Raw genomic sequence first — 22,513 nt, forward strand, 5'->3', positions numbered from 1 at the left:
GCCAGGATTGAAACTTCTGGCACCCCTTGGTATCTGTATGCTTGTTAAGAGCATAGAATACTTAAATCTTGATTTTGATTATTTTAATAGAGGGGGGGAATTCTCTTATTTCTTCAGATGCCGAAAGTTCAGTATAAATCAAACTGTAAACCATCAACATTTGCATATCCTGCCCCTCTGGAAGTACCAAAAGAAAAAGAAAAGGAAAAGGTAGGTTTTTTGCTACTTTGAGCACCATTTGTACCTATATAGGAGCTGCTTAGTGTTTTACTTGAGTTTGTTTTAAATATTGTTATGTTTTAAAGTAGATATTTTTAAAGTAATACTTCTCATAGTAAAATCCAACGTTACACAGGAATATAAAGTGAAAGCCCTTTTCTCTCCTGGTCATCCAAGTCCCATGTTGCAGGAATCACAGTCTGTGAATCCCTCCAAATGTTTTTTCTGCACATAGCTATACTTTTTATACCACAAATCAAATGATTCTCTGTGTACTGTTCTGTATCTTATTGTTTCCACTTTAACAATTTTTTTAAAAAACTTTCAATGTGTATTGATCTCTTTTTTTTCCAAAGCTGCAGAGCAATCCCTTTATGTATATATCATTGTCTTACCAGTTCTTTATCTGATAGACATTTAAGGTTATTTCTGATTTGTCACTATTACAAATAGGACTGGAATAGAGTTTTTAATGAATGTATATTTGGGCACTTGTACAAGTATGTCTATAGGTTAGGATCTTAGATATGGAACTGCTTGATCAAAAGTAATGCACAGGGACTTCCCTGGTGGTGCAGTGGTTGAGAGTCCGCCTGCCGATGCAGGGGACACGGGTTCGTGCCCCGGTCTGGGAAGATCCCACATGCCGCGGAGCGGCTGGGCCCGTGAGCCATGGCCGCTGAGCCTGCGCGTCCGGAGCCTGTGCCCCGCAACGAGAGAGGCCACAACAGTGAGAGGCCCGCGTACCGCAAAAAAAAAAAAAAAAGTAATGCACATTATTTATTTTTATAAGTGTTAACTAAATTGCTTTTCAAAATGGATACAACCAATTTATACTCCTCCCCACAAGCATGAAGACACTCATTGATACGTGTTAAGTTAAAGTATGGTGAAATTGAGAGCTGTGCTTGCCCCTGTAGTTTTCTGTAAAATTACCCTTCATGACACTTGAGGTTTACGAAAATGATTTTTTCCCTCAAGAGAATGTTCCATATTAGCCAGTTGACTATTTGCTGTAAATGTTATAGTTAAGTAGGGATAATTATATAACTGACCAAATTTGCGGGTGGTAGGTGATGATATCCTTTGACAACAGTATCTTGTTCATCAGCTGTGTTTCAGGGCCCCCTCCCTTTTGAGTCTAAAACAAAGGCAGCTTTACACCATTACTGCCCAGGCTTTCGAAGTACCTGTTTCACCTTTGATTTCAATGAGACCCATCAAGGAGGATAATTCTAGGTTAAGGACTCACCCGCTGTGGATTACCATTGTAGGGCATCTAGTCCAGTGAGAGATCTTTACGACCAGGTTTGGAGAAAATGTTTGTTTTCCAGTGCTTTCCCTATAAAGTAAAAAAGGATGTGGCACCCAAATCTCTATCTTAGAAACTTATCATAGCAAATTCACATCCAAGGTATACTACAGATCAAAAAAAATTAGAGTTATATTGGACACAGGCCTCTAGGAACTAAAGATTTACCTGATGCCTGGAATAGTAAGTTATCTTTATATTCCCAGATTATTTTGTTCTTTATGATACTTTCTACCAGGAAACAGAAAAGTACTGTAGAACTGAATTCTCATTGGGCTTGTACATTTGCATGTAAGTAAGGGATTACAATGATTTACCCTGTTCACTCCTCTAGGTTTCCACTGCTGTGTTATCTATAACTGCCAAGGCTAAAAAGAAGGAAAAAGAAAAGGAAAAAAAGGAGGAGGAGAAAATGGAAGTGGTTGGTATAACTTGGTGGTCATATGGGTTGATGTAGCTTTCTCTGTCATGGTCCAGATTCTTCCTTAGTTGAACATTGTTATACCTTGCTCTTGGCTTCCTTTAAATAATTATCCTGTTCCAAGTATGAAGACTCAAAATTTTAATTGGAAGAGACTTTAGAAATTATACCCATTCATGGGAAGAATAGAAGGGTATAAATCAAAAATGAGTTCTTAGGGCTTCCCTGGTGGTGCAGTGGTTGTGAGTCCGCCTGCCGTTGCAGGGGACACAGGTTTGTGCCCCGGTCCGGGAAGATCCCACATGCCGTGAAGCGGCTGGGCCCATGAGTCATGGCCGCTGAGCCTGAGCATCTGGAGCCTGTGCTCCACAATGGGAGAGGCCACAGCAGTGAGAGGCCCGTGTACCACAAAAAAAAAAAAAAAAAAAGAGTTCTTGGAGAAACTGACAACTAAAATGAGTTTTGAAGGGCAGAGTAGGATTTTCATCAGACAGTGAGATGATGGTGGTAGAGAGAAAAGCCGTTTCAGGCAAAGGGAACATCACTTACTTTTTAATATCTCTGATGATAGAAAAACCTTCTCACTCTGTACAACTAAGTTAAATATCATTCTCATCCCCAAGCAGAGTTACCATCTCTCTTGTCTGAGTCTGGTATCACTTTACTTCTACTTCCGTTATGTCTAATCCTAACTACCTTTTGCACCTAATAGTTGCTCAGTAAATTTATTAAACACTATTCAGTGATATAGAACAGAAGCGAACCTTTATGGGGCTATTTTTTCCCCCCTAGGATGAGGCAGAGAAAAAGGAAGAAAAAGAGAAGAAAAAAGAACCTGAGCCAAACTTCCAGTTATTGGATAACCCAGCGCGAGTTATGCCTGCCCAACTTAAGGTCCTAAGCATGCCAGAGACCTGCAGATACCAGCCTTTCAAACCGGTAAGTCACCAGTGGCCCTTAACTATATACCAGTAGGATGTTAATCTGTAGGGCAATGGAATCTTTATAGAGAAAGATAAATCTCCAAAGTATTGGGAAAAGCTCTGTACTACTAATAAATCTCTTAGCAAAAGAGACTCCATTCCATATAGATTTGGGGAGACTTTTCTTTGTGTGACCCTGCAAACATCCTTCATCTACCAAAGGCTTACATCATGGAAGTTTCTAATACAGCATAGTGATTTGGACTACAGACGCTGGAGCCAGACATCCTGAGTTTCAATCCTGATTGTACCACTTTCAGCCTATGAGACCTTAAGCCAAGTACTAATCCTCTCTTCCTCAGTTTTCACTACTATAAAATAAGAATTATCATCCTTAACTCATAGGAATGTGATTGAACAAGGTAATACAGTTAATACATAAGCACTTAGAGTGTTCTATTTTACAATTAGAAAAGGATCTTCATGCCATTTAATTTATTCTAGGGCAGAATGTTTCATGTTAGAAACAAATGCTGATCAGAAATTTGAGCCATGATAATGTCTTTATATTTTCTAGGTTCTTGTATCTCAAAAACTGGAGAACCATTAGTAGATTAAATGTATATTTAATACATTCAAATCCTGGACCTGTCTAAAATGTCATAGACAAGATTTCTAGATCCTTATAGAAAAGTAAACCCATTCTCATTAACTTGAAGGTGGTCCCTGATGGTGGTGACAACTCTTACCCACAATTTTGAGTCAAGCTCTTACCTGACTAGATTATCAGCTAGAGGAGACAAGGGCAGAGGATGGAAGATACTTAGTGGAAGAGCTAGAATTGGGCGGAACTGAGTTTATATTCCAGATCTGCCGTTTCTTAGCTGTGTAACTGAGACAAGTAATTTGATTGCTTCGTGTTTCAGTTTCCTCATCTAATAATTGGGATGGTGATACTACCTATCGCCTAGGAACATTGTAAAGATTAAATAGGTTGTTATATGTGAAACACTTAAAACAACATGTGGAACATGGTAAATCCTCAGTCAGTGAATATTACTTGGTGGTGGTGACAAGTCATCAGCCATCTGTGGGCAGCAGGCAGTCAGGCCAGGAAAGATGGAATAGCTTGCAGGTCTTCTCTCATCTCCTATTAATTTTGCATTACTAGGACCTAATACTGCTTGGTCTATAGTGTTGAATGAATTAATTAATAGAACCACTAATGGACACATTAAATGTAGTCACTATCTAATCTGCAACCCAGCTTGCTAAAGTGACATGTTTCCAGAGAATATATTCTAACAGCATCCTTTCGAAACTGCTTGTGCCAGAACAGGTATATTAGTACACAACTAGTGAATACTTTAAGCATACAAAACACCTAGTGATTTTGACAGTTATGAAGAACTAAAGAGAGCAAAGTATATGCTCAGTGTCATGAGGCCATATGAGGAGACTGGTTTTCCTCAGCTGGAACTTAAATGATTGTTAAGCCTTTGCCTAAAATAAATCCGAGGAAGCTGTAACAGTTGTTCATTTACAAGCGAAAAGATTTCCTCTGTCTGTGCCTGGCTGACTGTTGAAGGTGTGCCCCAATCACACACAGAGCCCCTCAGCAAAGACTCAGAGACTTATTGTTCCAGGTGTTTAAGGAAATCCCTGGCTAGTCATTAGCTGTCCAATCAGGTAACTGAGAGAAGACTTCAGTGGTCACATACAACAGAAAATACTTTATAGAAAATTCACAAAACAGACAACAACAGCAAACCCTGGGGAGAGGTGAGAATCTGATTTCCAGAGTTGCCACATTATATTATTTAAATGTCCAGTTTTCAACAGAAAATTACAAGACATACAAAGCAATAAACATGACTCATACACAGGAAAAAGCAATTAATAAAACTGTCTCTGAGGAAGCCTAGATGTTGTACATAATAGGCCGACTAAATCAACTAAAATATGTTCAAAGAACTAAAGGAACTTTGTCTAAAGAACTAAAGGAAAGTATAAGAATGTTGTCTTAACAAATCATGAATATCAGTAAAGAGATAGAAATTGTAAAAAATAATCAAATAGACATTCTGGATTTGAAAAATACAATAACTGAAATGAAAAATTTGCTATAGGAGCTCAACAGCTGATTCAGGAAGATTTGAGCAAACGTGAAAATAGGTCATTTGAGGAACAACAAAAAAAGGGTGAACAAAAAATGAACATAAAAGCCAAGCATACCAGCATACACAAAAATGGGATTATGGGACTCCCAAAAAGAGAGAGAAAAGTATAGAAGAATATTTGAAGAAATAATGACTGAAAACTTCCATAATTTTATGAATAACATTAATCTACATATCCAGGATGCTCAGTGAATCCAAGTAAGATAAAGAGATGCACACCTAGACACATCATGATCAAACTGTTGAAAGACAAAGAAGGATTCTTTTCTTATTTTTCTTCTTTTTTTTAACTGAGGTAACATTGGTTTATAACAAATGTAAGTTTTGTATATACAACATTATAATTCACCTTCTGTATACACAGCAGTATGCTCACCACCAAAACTCTAGTTTCCATCCATCACCATGCAACTGACCCCCCTTTCTCCATTTTACCCTCCCACACCCCCCCAGAAGTTACTGTTTTCTCTATGGTTTTTTTTTTTTTTTGCTTTGTTTTGCTTGTTCATTAATTTTTTTGTTTTAGTGCATATATGAGTGAAATCATGGTATTTGTGTTTCTCCATCTAACTTATTTCACTTAGCATAATACCCTCAAGGTATATCCATGTTATTGCAGATGGCAAGGTTTCATCCTTTTTTTATGGCTGAGTAGTAAGTATTCCATTGTGTGTGTGTGTGTGTGTGTGTGCATGTGCGTGTGCGTGTGTGTGTGTGAGATATCTTTTTTATCCATTCTTCTATTGATGGGCACTTAGGTTGTGTCCATATCTTGGCTGTTGTAAATAATGCCGCTATGAACATAGGTGTACATATATCTTTTCAAATTAGTGTTTTCATATTCCCAGAAGTGGAATAGCTGGATCATTCTTTGAGGAATCTGCATACTGTTTTCCACAATGGCTACATCCATTTACATTTCAACCAACAGTGTACCAGGGTTTCCTTTTCTCCACATCCTCTCCAACCCTTGTTATTTTTTGCCTTTTTGATAATAGCCATTCTAATGGGTATGAGGTGGTATCTTGTCATTTTGATTGATTTGCATTTACTTAATAATTAGCAATGTTGAACATCTTTTCATGTGCCTGTTGGCCACCTGTGTCTTCTTTGGAAAAATATCTATTCAACTCCTTTGCCTTTTTTAAAATTTAGTCATTTGTTTTTTTTGTTGGTCAGTTGTAAAAGTTCTTTATATATTTTGGATATGAACCTCTTGTATGATGGATATATGATTTGCAAATATCTTCTCCCATTTGGTAGGTTTTCTTTTCATTGATGGTTTCCTTTGTGTGGAGAAACTTTTGATTTGAAGTAGTCCCATTTGTTTATTTTTGCTTTTGTTTCCCTTGTCTGAGGAAACATATCCAGACAGATATTGCTAAAACCAATGTCAGAAAACATACTGCCTGTGTTTTCTTCTAGGAGTCTTACGATTTCAGGTCTTACATTCAAGTCTTTAATACATTTTGAGTTAACTTTTGTGTATGCTGTAAGAAAGTGATCTGGTTTCATTCTTTTGCATTTGGCTGTCCAGTTTTCACAACACGGTTTATTGAAGAGACTTTACTTTCTCTACTGTATGCTCTTGGCTCCTTTGTCGTAAATTAGTTGTCTGTATATGTGGGTTTATTTCTGAATGTTCAGTTCTGTTCCATTGATCTGTGTGTCTGTTGTGTCTGTTTTTCTGCCGATACCATGCTGCTTTGATTACTACAGCTTTGTAGTATAATTTTAAATCAGAGTGTGACACCTCCAGCTTGGTTCTTTTTTCTCAGGATTTCTTTGGCTATTCCAGGTCTTCAGTATTTACATTTTAAAATTTAGGATTTTTTTTGTTCTATTTCCATAAAAACAAATGTCATTGGGATTGTGATAGGGATTGCATTGAATCTATAGATTGCTTTAGGTATATGGACATTTTAATATTGTTAATTTTTCTAATTTAGGAGCATGAAATGTCTTTACATTTCTTTGTATTTTCAGTTTCGTTCAACAGTGTCTTATTCAGTTATCAGTATATAGGTCTTTCTCCTCCTTGATTAAACTTACTCCTAGGTATTTTATTCTTTTTGTTGTAATTGTAAATGGGGTTGTTTTCTTAGTTTCTGCTAGTTCATTGTTATTGTATAGAAACGCAACAGATTTGACAGAGAATCTTGAGAGCAGCAAGAGAAACACAACTCCTCATCATGTACCCAGAGCCACAATAAGATCAACAGCTGATTTGTCATTAGAAACTATGGAGGCCAGAAGGCAGAAGGTTGATACAGTCAAAGTGCTCAAAGAAAAGTCTCAACCAAGAATGCCATATCCAACAAAAACTGTCCTTCAAAAATGAAGGCAAAATTGAGACATTCACAGATGAAAACTAAGAGAATTTGTTGCTAGCCAGCCTGCCATACAAGAAGTACTAAAGTGAACCCTTCAGGATGAAGTGAAAGGACACAGTAACTTGAATCCACATGAAAAAATACAGAGCACTGGTAAACATAATTATATAGGTAAATATAAAAGATAGTATAAGTGTATTTTTGTTTGTAACTCTTTTTTTCCTCTTTTTTTCTCCATTAATTTTTTAATTGAGGTATAGTTGATTTATAATATTATATAAATTTCAGGTTACAACATAGTGATTCACAATTTTTCAAGGTTATACTTCATTTCTAGTTATTATAAAATACTGGCTATATTCTCTGTGCTGTACAATATATCCTTGTAGTTTATTTTATACATAGTAGTTTGTACCTCTTAATCCCCTGCCCCCATCTGGTCCCTCCCCCTTCCCTCTCCCCACTGTAACCACTAGTTTGTTCTCCATATCTGTGAGTGTCTTTTTTGTTATATTCACTAGTTTGTTTTGTATTTTAGGTTCCACATATAAGTGATATCATACAGTATTTGTCTTTGACTTATTTCACTGAGCATAATACCCTCCAAGTCCATCCGTGTTGTTGCAAATGGCACAATTTCATTCTTTCTATGGCTGAGTAGTATTCCATTTCTTTTTTATTCATTCACCTGTTTATGGACACTTACATTGCTTCCATATCTTGGCTATTGTAAATAGCCATAAATAAATATTTATTCATAGCTGTTGCTATGAATATTGCAGTGCATATATCTTTTCAAATTAACGTTCATTTTCTTCAGATACATACCCAGGAGTAGAATTGCTAGATCATCTGGTAGTTCTAGTTTTAGTTTTTTGAGGAACCTCCATACTGTTGTCCATAGTGGCTAAACCAATTTACATTCCCACCAACTGTGCACAAGGGTTCCCTTTTCTCCACAGCCTTGCCAACATTTGTTATTTGTGGTCTTCAGTAATTCTTAAGATTATGAAGGGATCCAGAAAAATTCTTTATCAGATGAGTTGGAGTTCAGAAAATGTGGTCACAGAACTCTAGACCAGAGGGACCCCACCCTGTGGCCGGAGTCTGCTCTCACCCTGTCCCCAGGGTGGGCAGCTCACCACCCCCTCCCTGGTCTTTTTTCCTCTTATCTGATTTAAAAGACAACTGTACAGTGCAATCATAAATTGGTGTTGATGTGTACACACTATGTAAAAATGTAATTTGCATTAAAGTATGTCTTAGTCTGTTCTGGCTGCTATAGCAAATTGCCACCTACTATTTAAGACTGGGTGGCTTAAACAACAAATCTTTGTTTCTCACAGTTCTGAGACTAGAAGTCCAAGAACACGGTGCCAGCATGAGCAAGTTCTTGGTAAAGGCCATCAACCCAGCTTATAGACAGCCCTCTTCTCATTGTATCCTCACATAGCAGAGAAAGAGAAAGCAAACTCTCTTCATGTTTCTTCTTATAAGGGCATGAATTTCATTCCAGAAGGCTTTGCATTCATGACCTAATTGCATCCTAAAGACCCATCTTCTCATACCATTACACTTTGTGGCGGTGGAGTAGGATTTCAACATATGAATTGGGGGAGGGGACACAACATATAGATATGTTTGGCACATACGTAAGCCATACAGAACCATGTCTGGCACACAGTATGTGTATACTAAAGTTGGATATTGTTATGATTATTATATATGGCAAATAAATTTCTGTTTAATCAGAAAAAGGGGAAAGACTGAAATTACTAAAATCAGGAAACAAAGAGGGCACATTACTACCAGCCTTACACATTACTACCAACCTTACAGACATAAAAGGATTATGAGAGTATACTGTAACTATATGTCAACAAATTAGGTAATTTAGATGAAATTGACAAAGTCCTAGAAAGACACAAACTACTGCAACTGACTCAAGAAGAAATAGTAAATCTGAACAGATATATAACAAGTAAAGAGATTGAATTAATAATCAGAAAGCTATAAAGAAAAGTCCAGGGCCAGATGGCTTCACTGGTTAATTCCATCAAACGTTTAAAGAAAAAATTGCACCAATCCTTTACAAATTGCTCTAAAAAAATACAAGAGGAGGAAACACTGCCAAACTTATTCCATGCGGCCAATATTACTCTGTAGTAAAACCAGGCAAAGACATTACAAGGAAAAAAACTACAGAGCCAATAATTAATGTTCACAAATTGGAAGATTTAGTCTTACTCAAGATGGCAGTACTCCCCAATTTGATCTATAGATTCAACACAGTCCTTATCAAAATCCCAGCTGACTTTTTTTGCAGAAGTATACAAACTGATCCTAAAATTCATATGGAAATACAGGGGACCCAGAATAGCCAAAACAATCGAGAAAGAAGAGCAGAGTTGGAAGAATCACACTTCCCAATTTCAAAACTTACTACAAAGCTACAGTAATCAAAACTGGTATTGGCATAAGGATAGACATCCAGATAAATGAATTTAAATTGAGAGTCCAAAAATTTATGGTCAATTTGACTTTTTTTTTTAATTGAAGTATAGTTGATTTACAATGTTGTATTAGTTTCAGGTATGCAGCAAAGTGATTCAGTTATACATTTATGTATATATCCATTCTTTTTCAGATATTTTTCCATTATAAGATATTGGATATAGTTCCCTGTGCTATACAGTAGGTCCTGTTGTTTATCTCTTATATATAGTAGTGTGTATCTGTTAATCACAAACTCCTAATTTATCCCCCCCCACACACACACTTTCCCCTCTGGTAACCATAAGTTTGCTTTCTGCAGTATTATGAGTCTACTTATGTTTTGTAAACAAATTTGTACCATTTTCTTAGATTCCACAGATAAGTGATATGATATTATATTTGTCTTTGTCTATCTGACTTTCTTCACTGAGTGTACGATAATCTCTTGGTCCATCCAGGTTGCTGCAAATGGCATTATTTCATTCTTTTTTATGGCTGAGTAATATTCCAGTGTGTGTGTGTGTATGTGTGTGTGTACACATATATATACCACATCTTTATCCATTCATCTGTCAGTGGGCATTTAGGTTGCTTCCGTGGCTTGGCTATTGTACATAGTGCTGCTGTGAGCATTGGGGTGCATATATCTTTCTGAATTAGTTTTTGTCTTTTCCAGATACATGCCCAGGAGTGGGATTACTGGATTATATAGTAACTCTGTTTTTAGTTTTTTAAGGAACCTCCATAGTGTTCTCCATAGTGGCTGCACCAATTTATATTCCTACCAACAGTGTAGGAGGGTTCCCTTTTCTCCACACTCTCTCCAGCATGTATTATTTGTAGTTTTTTTGATGATGGCCATTCTCACCTGTGTGAAGTGATAGCTCATTGTAGTTTTGATTTACATTTCTCTAATAATTAGTGATGCTGAGAATCTTTTCATGTGCCTGTTGACCATCTGTATGTCTTCTTAGGAGAAATGCCTATTTAGGTCCTCTGCCCATTTTTTGAGTAGATTGTTTGTTTTTTTGATATTGAGCTGTATAAGCTGTTTATATATTTTAGAAATTAACCCCTTGTCAGTCACATCGTTTGCAAATATTTTCTCCTATTTTGTATGCTGTCTGTTTGTTCTATAGTTTCCTTTGCTGTGCAAAAGCTTTTAAGTTTAATTAGGTCCCATTTGTGTATTTTTGCTTTTGTTTCCATTACTCCAGGAGATGGATCTAAAAAAAAATTTGCTGCGATTTCTGTCAAAGAGTGTTCTGCCTGTGTTTTCCTCTAGCAGTTTTATAGTATCCAGTCTTACATTTAGGTCTTTACTCCATTTTATGGTCGATTGATTTTCTTCAATGGGGAAAGAATAATATTTTCAAGACATGGTGCTTAAGACAAATGGCTATCCATATGCAAAAGAATTAAATTGGATCCCTACCTTACAGCATATATAAATATTAATTGAAAATGGATCAAAGACTTAAATGTAAGAGCTAACACCATATAAACCTTATCTGTAAATCTTTATGATCTTGGATTAGGCAGTGTTTTCTCATATGTGACATCTAAAGCAGAAGCAGCCCCCCAAAAAGATAAATTGGGCTTAATCAAGTTAAAAACTTTTGTGTTACAAAAGACACTATCAAGAAAGTGGGGAAAAAAACCCAGAGAATAGAAAATATTTTCAGATCACATACCTGATGACTTATACCCAAATACATTTTTTAAAACTCTTAAAAAATGATTTTTTAAAAATGTATTTTTTAAATGGGCAAAGGATTTGAATAGACATTTCTCCAAAGAAGATTTACAAATGGCCAAAAGCACATGAAAAGATGCTCAACATCATTCATCATTAGGGAAATGGAAATCAAAGCCACAAGGAGATACTTCATAATACTCTAGGGTGGCTATAATCAAAAAGGCAATAGGTTTGTAGGTTAAAGTTAGCAAGGATATGGAGAAATTGGAAGCCGCATATAGTACCAGTAGGAATATAAAGTGTTGCAGCCTCTATGGAAACCAGTTTGGCAGTTCCTCGAAAAGTTAAATGTAGACTTATATGACCCAGCAATTCCACTCCTTAGTATATGCCCAAGAGAATGAAAACTATGTCCACACAAACACTTGTACGCTAATGTTTATATCAGCTTTATACTTAATAGCCAAAAGGTAGAAACAACTCAAGTGTCCATCAAGTGGTGGATGGATAAACAAAATGTGATATGCACAATGCAGTATTATTCAGCTGAAAGAAATGACACACTGATATATACTCCACCGTGTCTGAAACTTAAAAACCTTATTCTAAGTGAAAAAAGCCAGATGCAGAAGGCCACATAATGTATGGTTCTGTTTATTTGAGATGTCCAGAATAGACAAATCCATACAGACAGAAGTTGCTTTAGCAGTTGTAGGAGCTAGGAGTGGGGGATGGCGAATGACGGCTAGCAGGTGCAGAGTTTCTTTTACATTGATGAATGTGTTCTTGAATTAGATAGTAGAGGTGGCTGCACAACTTTGTGCATATGCTAAAAAAAAATCACTGAATTGTATACTTTAAAAGAGTTCATTTATGTTATGTGAATTATATCTCAATTTTTTAAAAAAGGAAGAAAAGACTGCCTCTGTGTGTGCAGTGAAGGAAGGGGTGCCCCCTGACTCATTCCCTCCAGAACCCTCAATGGTAGGGTCATCAGATCCTTCCTCAGACATTGCATTTGAAAGAGGCAACTTTAGGGTTGTTGTTGTGTTTTTTTTAATATTTATTTATTTCATTTTTTATTTTTTGGATACGTCATGTCTTAGTTGTGGTACATGGGATCTTCTTTGTGGCATGCGGGATCTTTCGTTGTGGCGCGCGGGCTGTTCTCTAGTTGTGGTGCACGGGCTCCAGAGCATGCAGGCTCTTCATTGTGGTGTGCGGGCTTCTCTCTAGTTGCGGCGCGTGGGCTCTGTAGTTGTGACATGTGGGCTCCAGAGTGCATGGGCTCTGTAGTTTGTGGCACGTGGGCTCAGTAGGTGCAGTGCACGGGCTTAGTTGCCCCATAGCACGTGGGAATCTTATTTCCCCGACCAGGGATCAAACCTGCGTCCCCTGCGTTGGAAGATAGATTCTTAACCACTGGACCATCAGGGAAGTCCCAGCAGCTTTAGTTTTGAAAATGGGTGGCATTCCTACTCTGTTTCCTGTCCATCTTAAAAGATGTCTTATAGAGAGCGTGGAACATTTGGCAGCTGGAAGTGTCCCATTGCCTCTGTCTTCCATTGTCACTAGCCTTCTCAGAAAACAGAATGTCATATATCTTATTCTCTGCTTAGAAAATGTGAACTTTCTCTCTAACATATAAGGCATTAATAAATCTAAACCATGTCGTATAAAAAGCTCTTCCCATATGTTGATTATATTGCAGGATTTGGGCTGGAGCATTCCAGTTAAGCATGAAATAGTACCACTATAATCTGGAGCCATATATTTCCAAAAGGCAGGAAGTCCTTTGGTGAACATGAGTATTTTCTGTTGAATAAAAGATTGATCTCCATTTGGTCCTTTAGAAGGTTCAAATACACTTTTAGACCATGGAGTATTAGGATAGTGGCCATGTTACTCTGTTCTTGGATGAATATTGGTATTAAAAGAAGGGTCCATTCATAGGAAAGCAAGCTTTTTAAGTTGAAAGGGTTATAGATTAATGTGTATGACTATGTATTGAGAGAAGGGAAATAGTTTAGAAATTCATGAAGGCACACCAGTTTTATAGCGTGGCAGAGCAGAGTTCTGATGAGTAAAAATTAGATTAGGTTGAACTGCAGAGATGCTTATACGTATATGAATCATTTGCCTAACATGCTTGGGCTTCTTTTCCTTCCCAGTAATGTGCTTTGGTAGAAATACGTTTTTTCCAGATGTTTCCTTCACTGTTGACTGATTTAATTACAGAGAGCAGCTTTCCATTTCCTTTGACACAGGCAAGCAAATAGAATAAGATTAGCACACCAGAGATGGGCAGACAGTTTGATTTTTGAATTTACCTTTCGCTAATATGTTTGGGAGAGGGCTTAATAGAATTGCTTCTACACTCTCCTTCCCTTTTGTTTCCAGTCTAGTTTTTCACTGTCTCGCATCACAAGGATTTGTAGATTATAGTGAGAAACACTCAGATATTTGTGATACTTATATTGCTCTATCATTCTGAAATTGCTGGAGAAAAATTGGCTTTTCATTTCTAGATTGTCTCGTGTCCAAAATGATGGCTTTCTCACAAATGATAAAGAATCTGCTAGACTAGTGTGCGTCTCAAACTTTAACATGCATATAAATCACCTGAGGATATTGTTAAAATACAAATTCAGAGATCTAAAGCGGGGCCAAGTTCTCTGCATTTCTAACTAGCTCCGAGGTAATGAGGATGCTACTGGTCTAGGACCACACACTGAGTAGAAAGGCATTAGAATACCGTCTTTGGATAGTAAACATTCTCCCTGCAGTCCAACTGAGGCTAGTACAGTGCTGAGAAATACTTCTTAAATTGGGATGCATCATCCAAACAGCAACACCACACGTTCTACCATCCAGAGCCACTGGGTTAAATTTGCATGTACTCCTATAGATTACAGTTATCTTTATCCTTTCTTATGCACATTGGCAATGATGTCCTCATTCAGTCCTCAGACTAACCTGAAGGAATAGATCAGGAAGATTTTGTTAGCCCCTTCTTACGTTTGAACAGTTTAGTTAAGTCACTAGTGTAGCATCACACAGGCACAAATGCCCAAGTTTCCTGACTCTCATCTAGGAAAGTGTAGTTCCATCCCAGTTCTTTATTTCCAGACCATTCTAGTAGCCTTGAGGTACCATTTAACAGATATGCACTCAAGATTCTGGAGCATTCTGGAAATATGAGTGGAGCCTGTGCTTCTTCATTGCTTGCTCTGTTTAATAGCTGTCCATTGGAGGCATCATCATTCTGAAGGATACCAGTGAAGACATTGAAGAGCTGGTGGAACCTGTGGCAGCCCATGGCCCGAAAATTGAGGAGGAGGAACAAGAGCCCGAACCCCCAGAACCATTTGAGTATATTGATGACTAAGGACCAGAGGTGTGTGTGGAACAAAATTGTATATCAAGGGAAATCTCTTAGTCAGTTCTTCACAGATGTTTTATACAGAGACATGGTCTCACTTTTTCCCTTTTGTACTTAATCCCTGTTTACCTAAACGGTATTAAAATTTACCCTTCTTTGACTTCTTTGTGAATATGGAATATACCAATTCCTTTTTCCTTCTTTGACTCTGTACCCTCTAGTGTTCTACCAGTGCTATTCAAAGTGGCTGGACTGAAAACTGATTTCATAGGTCCATGACGAAGTAGGGAGCTTGATCCAGAATGTAACTCAATGATTCTCTCATTAAAAAAGCCTTGCTACCCACTAACCCCAAAAAAGTCAGCTGAACTGACAGCGCAGTGATGGAGGTGATTTCCATTTTGATGTAAGCTCCCTGTTGTGGATCAGTTATAGTTTGTGGACGGGCACTGGTCCGTAGATCACACTTTGAGTAGCACAGGTCTAAATTCCTCACTGATTCTTCTCTCTCTCCCTTTCCTTTGGCAATACTTTTGGCACTAAAAGCCTTACCATTCATTTATTCAAGAAGCTATTGAACATTTAATATGTATAAGACATAGTGCTTATAGGTACTTTGGGGTCAGTTAGACTGTAACACAAAGCTTTGTCCAGATGAAGAAGATTATTATTATGCCAGTGTCCTAACAATGTTGAAGGGGGGTTTTAGATGCAAAAGATTGCAATTTCACGAAATTGTCATTCTGTTTCCTCCAATTTTTTTTGAATGGTCATCACGTATCTGAAGATGCATATAAACTGTATAATCAAGGTTCTCTAATTCCACCCTACTACAAGTACATTGTCAAACAAATATGAATTTATTCTACTCTTTAAAGAAAGTAAGATCAGTATCATTTATTACATTAGGACAAAAGAAAAATACATTTGAAATGTCAAGTTGCAAATCTAGCGCTGTGAGTGTTACACACTAAGTAGCAATTAATGAAAGCTTTTATAGAAATCTCAGGTAAATGTTAAGGCAGAAACCCTGCTATTAGTAGAAAAATATATTCAAACCTCCAGGAGACAGTTTGGAGATTTGTAACTTCCCTTCCTGCTTTTGAAAATTGTCTTCCAGCTCTTGATGGTTTCCTAAGTTTTACCCAGCCAGCACATGACAATATTAATACCCTGAGCTCTCAGTCTGTGTGCAGAACTGAACTCACATTAGCCCTCTTCAGCCTTTCACAATACCTTACTGAAAACCCCCTGATTAAGTCTTTCAAGACAGTTAACTACAAAATGGCTTAGAAGTTTTCAGTTGGAAATTGGATTCTTGTTAGGGTTTTTTTTCGTATTTATTTATTTACCTATTTACTTTCATATTTATTTATTTAGTCTGCGCCGGGTCTTAGTTGCGGCACGTGGGATTTGAGTTGTGGCACGCAGATTTGAGTTGCGGCATGCAGGATCTTTTAGTTGCAGCATGCGGACTTCTTAGTTGCAGCATGCGGACTCTTAGTTGCAGTATGCATGCAGGATCTAGTCCCGGACCAGGGATCGAACCCTGGCCCCCTGCATTGGGAGCGTGGAGTCTGACCCACTGGACCACCAGGGGAGTTCCCCTTGTTCGTTTTTAAAAGGGTAAAATATCCAGTCAAATGAGAATTTGAAAACTATAGTCTGTCTTAGCACAAACTGTCATATTAGGACTGCATCAGCAGGGTTAGGGGCTAGTTTGTTTTTTTTTATTTGTTGTTTTGTTTTTTTATTTTGGGTGTTTTTTTTTGGTTTTTTGCCACACTATGCAGCATGTGGGATTCTAGTTCTCCAACCAGCTATTGAACCCATTACCCCTGCAGTGGAAGCATGGAGTCTTAACCACTGGACCACCAGAGAAGTCTATAGGCTAGTTTTAGACTTCAACATCTAGTAGTTTGTTTGGGGTTTTTTTAATGTTTTTAAAATAAAGAATAACCCTAGCTTCTCCCACTCCCCCCTTCCCCAGGATCTTATTGCTCACCTGAAGAAGATTGTCCAGGCTCATATTGGCAATGCCTGTGAGGAAGTTCATGCTGAGACCTGCTATTCACTGCATGTATCATTGCCTCTGTGCTGACCTTGTGTCCAAGTCTTTGGTTGAAGAGATGGTATATGATTATTTAGTGTTCTCTTTCACACAACTTGGTTTTCAAATAAATATATTAAGATCTTCGGATGGACAAGGACTTCTTGTTTGTTTTTCAGCCTGGATTTTAAATAAATGGATCTAGTACTCTTTCCTCCCACCATGAAATGCCTAAACCCAAAGAGCTAAATCTTTGATTGCTGGGATGAATATGCATGACTTTAATATTGGTGAAAGAGTTAAACTATTTTACAGATTATTTGAAAAATAATGGAAAAAATAAGAGAGAAAAACAACCACCCTTGTTTATTACTCCAAGAATTCTCTGCATTTTTATTAATGGAATTCAGGGTGTAGGGTGGCATCACTTAGTGAGGAAGTCCCTTTAATGATCCAAGGGAAATGTAGTCTGTTTAGGCAGCTCAGAAGCTTTTTTTTTTTTAAATAAGCTTTGCTTATTGTTTCCTGCTTTTGATCCTGTTAAGGACAATAGATATAAATTATTTCAATTTATTTAGGCACAAGATCTAATAATGTACCCTTTTTTTTCTCCTTTTCTGACTTTTTTTTCATGGTTTTTTTTTATTGGGGTATAACTTAAAGGTAATAAAAAATGCAGACATTTGGTTATGTAGGGTCTTTTTTAGTTGCGGCATGTGCCTTGGCCTTCAACTATTAAAGTAAAAGTAGGTAGTTTCCAACACTTATATACAAATAGTTCTTTATTCCAACCTTGATTCTTCCACTTCTTAATTTAAGATATAGCCTTCTGAGTCTGGAAAAAAAAAAACACAACTATTTTTAGAGGAAACAAACTCCTGGTTAGATCAGCTCTATCCATTCATCTACCACAGCTTTGTTGTTAGGTCCAGGTCTAAAGGTTACTGATCCCAAAGGATGGCTCCACTTATTGGTTAATTTCATTGTATCCCCTCCTTTGTAAATTCCTTGTTTCCTCAATATCAGATGATTCTCTAAAAGAGATTATCTCATTTCCTAGCCTCTCATTAGCTATGTCCTTCCTGTTCAACCTCTTAACATTGCTTGCATTTCAGACACAGTTATCTCTTACATTTCCCTTAATATATGAAATGTTTAAAAAACAGAAGTCTGTTAATGATGTCACTGTCCAAAATTGAGTAGTCTGGGAGAAGTGGTACATTCATGGGTCTCTGGCCAAAGTTAATAAATTCTTTCTAAAATACTGGATTGAACTTCAGGGAGCAGTCAACACTAGCTCCTGGTAAGAAGTGCAATTTAGAATTTGTATCTTGGTCTTAAATCTTAAGGTTATAGCTTTTAAAAATGCAAGCTATTAAAGTAAAATGGCCACTTGGGTCAGATTATGATGAGATTGTATCTCTTTTCCTGATTTTTTTTTTTCCTAGAAGATTTCCTAAGATATGCATAGCACCGAGATAACTAAAGTGCAAAGAAATCTAAAGTGATATAGAGTAGAGTGAAATAAAGTCACGTATGAAAACAGGACAGGAGCTAGAATTGACACATTCAATAGAAGAAACAGAAGGGAGAATGGCAGCAATTACTGCCAGTGTTGTCTTTGGGGCACACTGTTTCGGAGTTGAAGGCAAGGGGGGTGCACATCCAACTACTCCCTGGGCATCCCTATTTGGGCTACCTCACAGGCACTTAAAGCCATGTAAGCAAAGCACGTCCAACCTCTTCTGCTCCCCCTTGAGGCTAATTACAACCCCTCGATCTGGCGATCCACCCAGAAATCCAGGAAGGCTTCACCCTTGACTCAGTTTAGCCTCTCAAGTATCTCTCCAGTTCATCCACCCTCCTTCCCCAGTGTTCACTGCCCCTAGTTTAAGTACTTAACTGTGTGTCTGCCTCCAGACTTGTTCCCCTCTACTCCATTCTCCAAACTGATCTTTCTAACTTGCAAACCATAGTCTCCTGCTTAAAATCTCTCAGTGGTTCTTTGTTGAATAATGTGCAAATCCTTTTCTATGTGTACAAGGTTATGCAAGGCATTAGCTGCTGCTCACCTCTCCAGCCTCCCATCTCTTCACTCTTCTCCCACCTCACACTCAGAACCACTTTCACTTCCTTCAAAGATCCATTGAAGGGATTTGTTGTGGAAAGCTGAAGTGTTGTCTCATTTATGATGAAGATAATAAGGAGGGTTGGGGAGAGGACTGAGACAAGGCCACAAAGGCTTCTTTGCCCAAGCTCAGCTGCTTCTCATCATCTCAGGCCAGTTAGCGATAACTGGCTTTTGCACATACTATTCCTTCTCCCTGAAATACCCTCCTCTCTTTATTCCCGCCTCTCCCTCAAGGTCTCGTGAATCTACTAAGTTACTTCTTTTTTTTCTCTTTTTTTATTGGAGTATAATTGCTTTACAATGTTGTGTTAGTTTCTGCTGTACAGTGAAGTGAATTAGCTATATGTATACATTCTACTAGTTAGTTCTTTAGGTCTCAATTTAAAGAGACTTCTAAAAAACCCTCCCCAGTTTCCCCCACCAGAGCTGGACTAGGTCCTCTCTGCTTCCCCAGCACCCAGTATTGCCCCGGTTGTCCTTATCACACCTTATTGTCATTCATTGCCCAGTTGACTTGCCTATCTTCCCCCACTTTTGTCTTGCTCACCATTATAACCCTAGCGCACAATGTATGATCATATATTCTTGGACTCAGTATTGTCGAGAACGGTGAGCGCCACAGCTGAGCACTAACTACCCCTGGGACAGAATCCATGCGGACAGATGAGGAGATAATCCAAACGCCTTCTCATTTCTCTCCTGCAGTGATTCAACAAATCCTTCTAAGGACTGTTTTTCAATTGGTTTTACTCTTGGAGAACCTTGGCTTTTCTTTGTGTACATATATGTGCAAGATGGTGTGTCTGAAATCTCTAACTGGCCTGAGATGATGAGAAGCAGCTGAGCTTGGGCAAAGAAGCCTTTGTGGCTTTGTCTCAGTCCTCTCCCCAACCCTCCTTATTATCTTCATCATAAATGAGACAACACTTAGGCTTTGCACGGCAAATCCCTTAGAAGTTGCTTAGCTTGATTGCTTCTAGAGCTCAAGTTCCTTTTCTACGCTCTCATTTTTTACAATTAAGAACTGGAAGGGAGGGCCCTTCCAAACTGAACTGCATAATGGGAAGGTCATAGACTCTGGCTTCAGACTTTGGTTCAGATCCTGATCTTGTCCCTTAGTGGTTTCCTCATTTGTATGGAGGAAATGTTTACCTCAAGGTTGGGGGATTAAATGATAATGGCTGATTATTACATGCTTACTACATGCTAGATACTAAGAATCACATGTGTTGACTTATTCCTCACGACAGCCCTGTGAGCTAGATGCTGTTATCTTGAGCTAATCTATCTAGGTTAAAGAGCCTAGCACTAGCGTATTCACTAAATTTTAGTTGAATCAGAACAGTGTGGTCTAACCCCTCATTTTACACATGAAGGCACTTATAAGAGTGAAGTGACTGGTTGACATTAAGCACCATTTTTACAGTTGTGTTTCCAGTTCATCTTTCCACAGAGCTATTAGTTTTCTGGGCATGTTTGATCCAAAGGGCAACAGACCTCCAAATAGCCATTTTTCTGGCTATTCTACTTCCATACTCTGCTCCAAGTTTGTGTCTTCTTCCTCTATACTCTTAAGCCAGTACGCCTTTTCAGAAAGGGATTGTCAATAAAAGCATTATTTCCAAACACCCGTTGCCTCTACATACAACACAGCCCATTGCTGATGGCATTTCCCATCTGTTTGCTGGGATCTGGGCAGTTCCTTCGGTGCGTGCACTCAGTGATTGCCAAATCAGTGAGTTATTTATTTATAATAAAATTGCATCCGGCAGACAATTACCTTCAGAGATCTTGGGCATTACACAGAGCTGTGACTTGGCAAATAGTTGGACAGAGATAAAAGAGTTTCCCATCACGTTGTATTCCCACGACCTGGTGTGAGCAGCCTCTGACTCGTGCCATGATCTTTTCTCAGAAGCCCTGATTCACGTTCTAAAGATGTAAGAGGTTTCTAAGCATACAAGCCTTTCTGCTTATGCTGGGTAGGAACTAGCCTCTCCAAAATAAGGAGTAAGCATATCCCTTCCTTTGTTCCTGGATTAGAAGCCTGGTGGGGGTAGTCAATCAATCTCTCCTCTGAGCAACTCCCAGGCGTGTATGATATACATGGTTGGCAGGTGATTCGTTGTTCTCCAGTGATTTCCTGTGTGTATGGGATTTTTACCGCCCAGCCAGTCTATAGATAAGCTCCTTAAGAGCAAGCCCCAATAGATCCCCCAAAGTCCCTGTCACAGTGTTTGGAACATAATGCCTGTTGGCTCCAGGTTAAATAATTGGGGAGTCTGGTGATACACACTTGATCCTGATTTATTTTTCTCCATGGCACTTAGAACCGCCTTGCATGTCATATGTTCCTTTATTGTCTGTATCCCCCGCTTAGTGTGTAAACTTCCTGAGGACAAGGAGTTTGTTTTTGATGATTGATGTATTCCTAGTGCCTAGAGCAGTTCCTGGCTCATCGTAGGCTCCCAGTAAGTTTTAGATGGACAGGTGGACAGGTAGATGGACAGACAGATGGTCAGACAGATGGCTGGACCGATGACAGTGCCAAACATGTATTTAGCTTCTGTGTGCTGGGCACTCTGTTCAGCACTTTATTCACATCACCATTTTCAATCCTCCCAATTCTATGGTGAGCTAAGTATTACTATCCCATTTCACACAAAATGGGACTTAGGGAGGATGAGGGTACAGAGTAAGTTATGAAACTGGAATTCAAACCCAGGTTTGACTACAAAACCTGATTCTTTTGCTTCAGCTTATTTTAGCCACCATGGCAGTGACTTGACAGACCTGGAGTCCAACTCAGAAATCAGCCAGTTTAGCTGGCACTCGGGTGATCCTGATAGAGATGATCCTGAGACCACACTGAGAAACACTGTCCTACACAAAGCTGCCTCCACACTTGGGTCCCCTTGGCGTTTAGAAGGGGTGTGGATACGGGGCTAGTGAGGACCCCAGAACCCCTCCAACAGCACAGCCGCAGCAAAAGCCCTCCGTATAAGACAGATGTCTCCAGCAGCAATGCGGGACATACCTGGAGGCAGAATTATTCCCCAAAGGAAAGGTCCCCAGAAACCAGATCAGTGGACCAAGTGGAAGGAAGTGAGAATGCTGTCCTGCCTGAGGCCCCTTGGGCAGGTCTCGCTTGTAGTACATGTGATACATGGCACCAGGCCTGCTGGCTTCCCTAACTCCAGGCTCGCCTGCACTCACCACGGCTGTTGCTGCCCACCAGCAAAAAGGACTTTGGGTTTGTCTAACACTGGTAACAGCCCATTTAATGAGATGCTTCGCCCTCTTCCCCAGAGCCCTGCGGTGGGCATACTGAGGAGCAGGGTGGCCATGATGCACCACTTCCCCTGGG

At 38.7% G+C, this 22,513-nt stretch overlaps 1 protein-coding gene across 1 annotated transcript in view; it reads left to right on the plus strand.

Annotated features, from left to right (window-relative positions):
* PSMD1 (proteasome 26S subunit, non-ATPase 1) overlaps positions 1-17,172 on the plus strand; it is a 106,802-nt gene extending 89,630 nt beyond the window's left edge. The window contains exons 21-25 of the mRNA XM_059053625.2: positions 118-210; positions 1,866-1,952; positions 2,745-2,891; positions 14,825-14,980; positions 16,956-17,172. Of these exons, the coding sequence (XP_058909608.1) occupies positions 118-210; positions 1,866-1,952; positions 2,745-2,891; positions 14,825-14,971 (474 nt within the window). The 3' untranslated portion in view covers positions 14,972-14,980; positions 16,956-17,172. The remainder of the gene's footprint in view (positions 1-117; positions 211-1,865; positions 1,953-2,744; positions 2,892-14,824; positions 14,981-16,955) is intronic.
* The last annotated feature ends 5,341 nt before the right edge of the window (positions 17,173-22,513 follow it).

The sequence above is a fragment of the Kogia breviceps genome, chromosome 2 (genome assembly GCF_026419965.1).
Source record: "Kogia breviceps isolate mKogBre1 chromosome 2, mKogBre1 haplotype 1, whole genome shotgun sequence".
NCBI lineage: Eukaryota > Metazoa > Chordata > Mammalia > Artiodactyla > Physeteridae > Kogia > Kogia breviceps.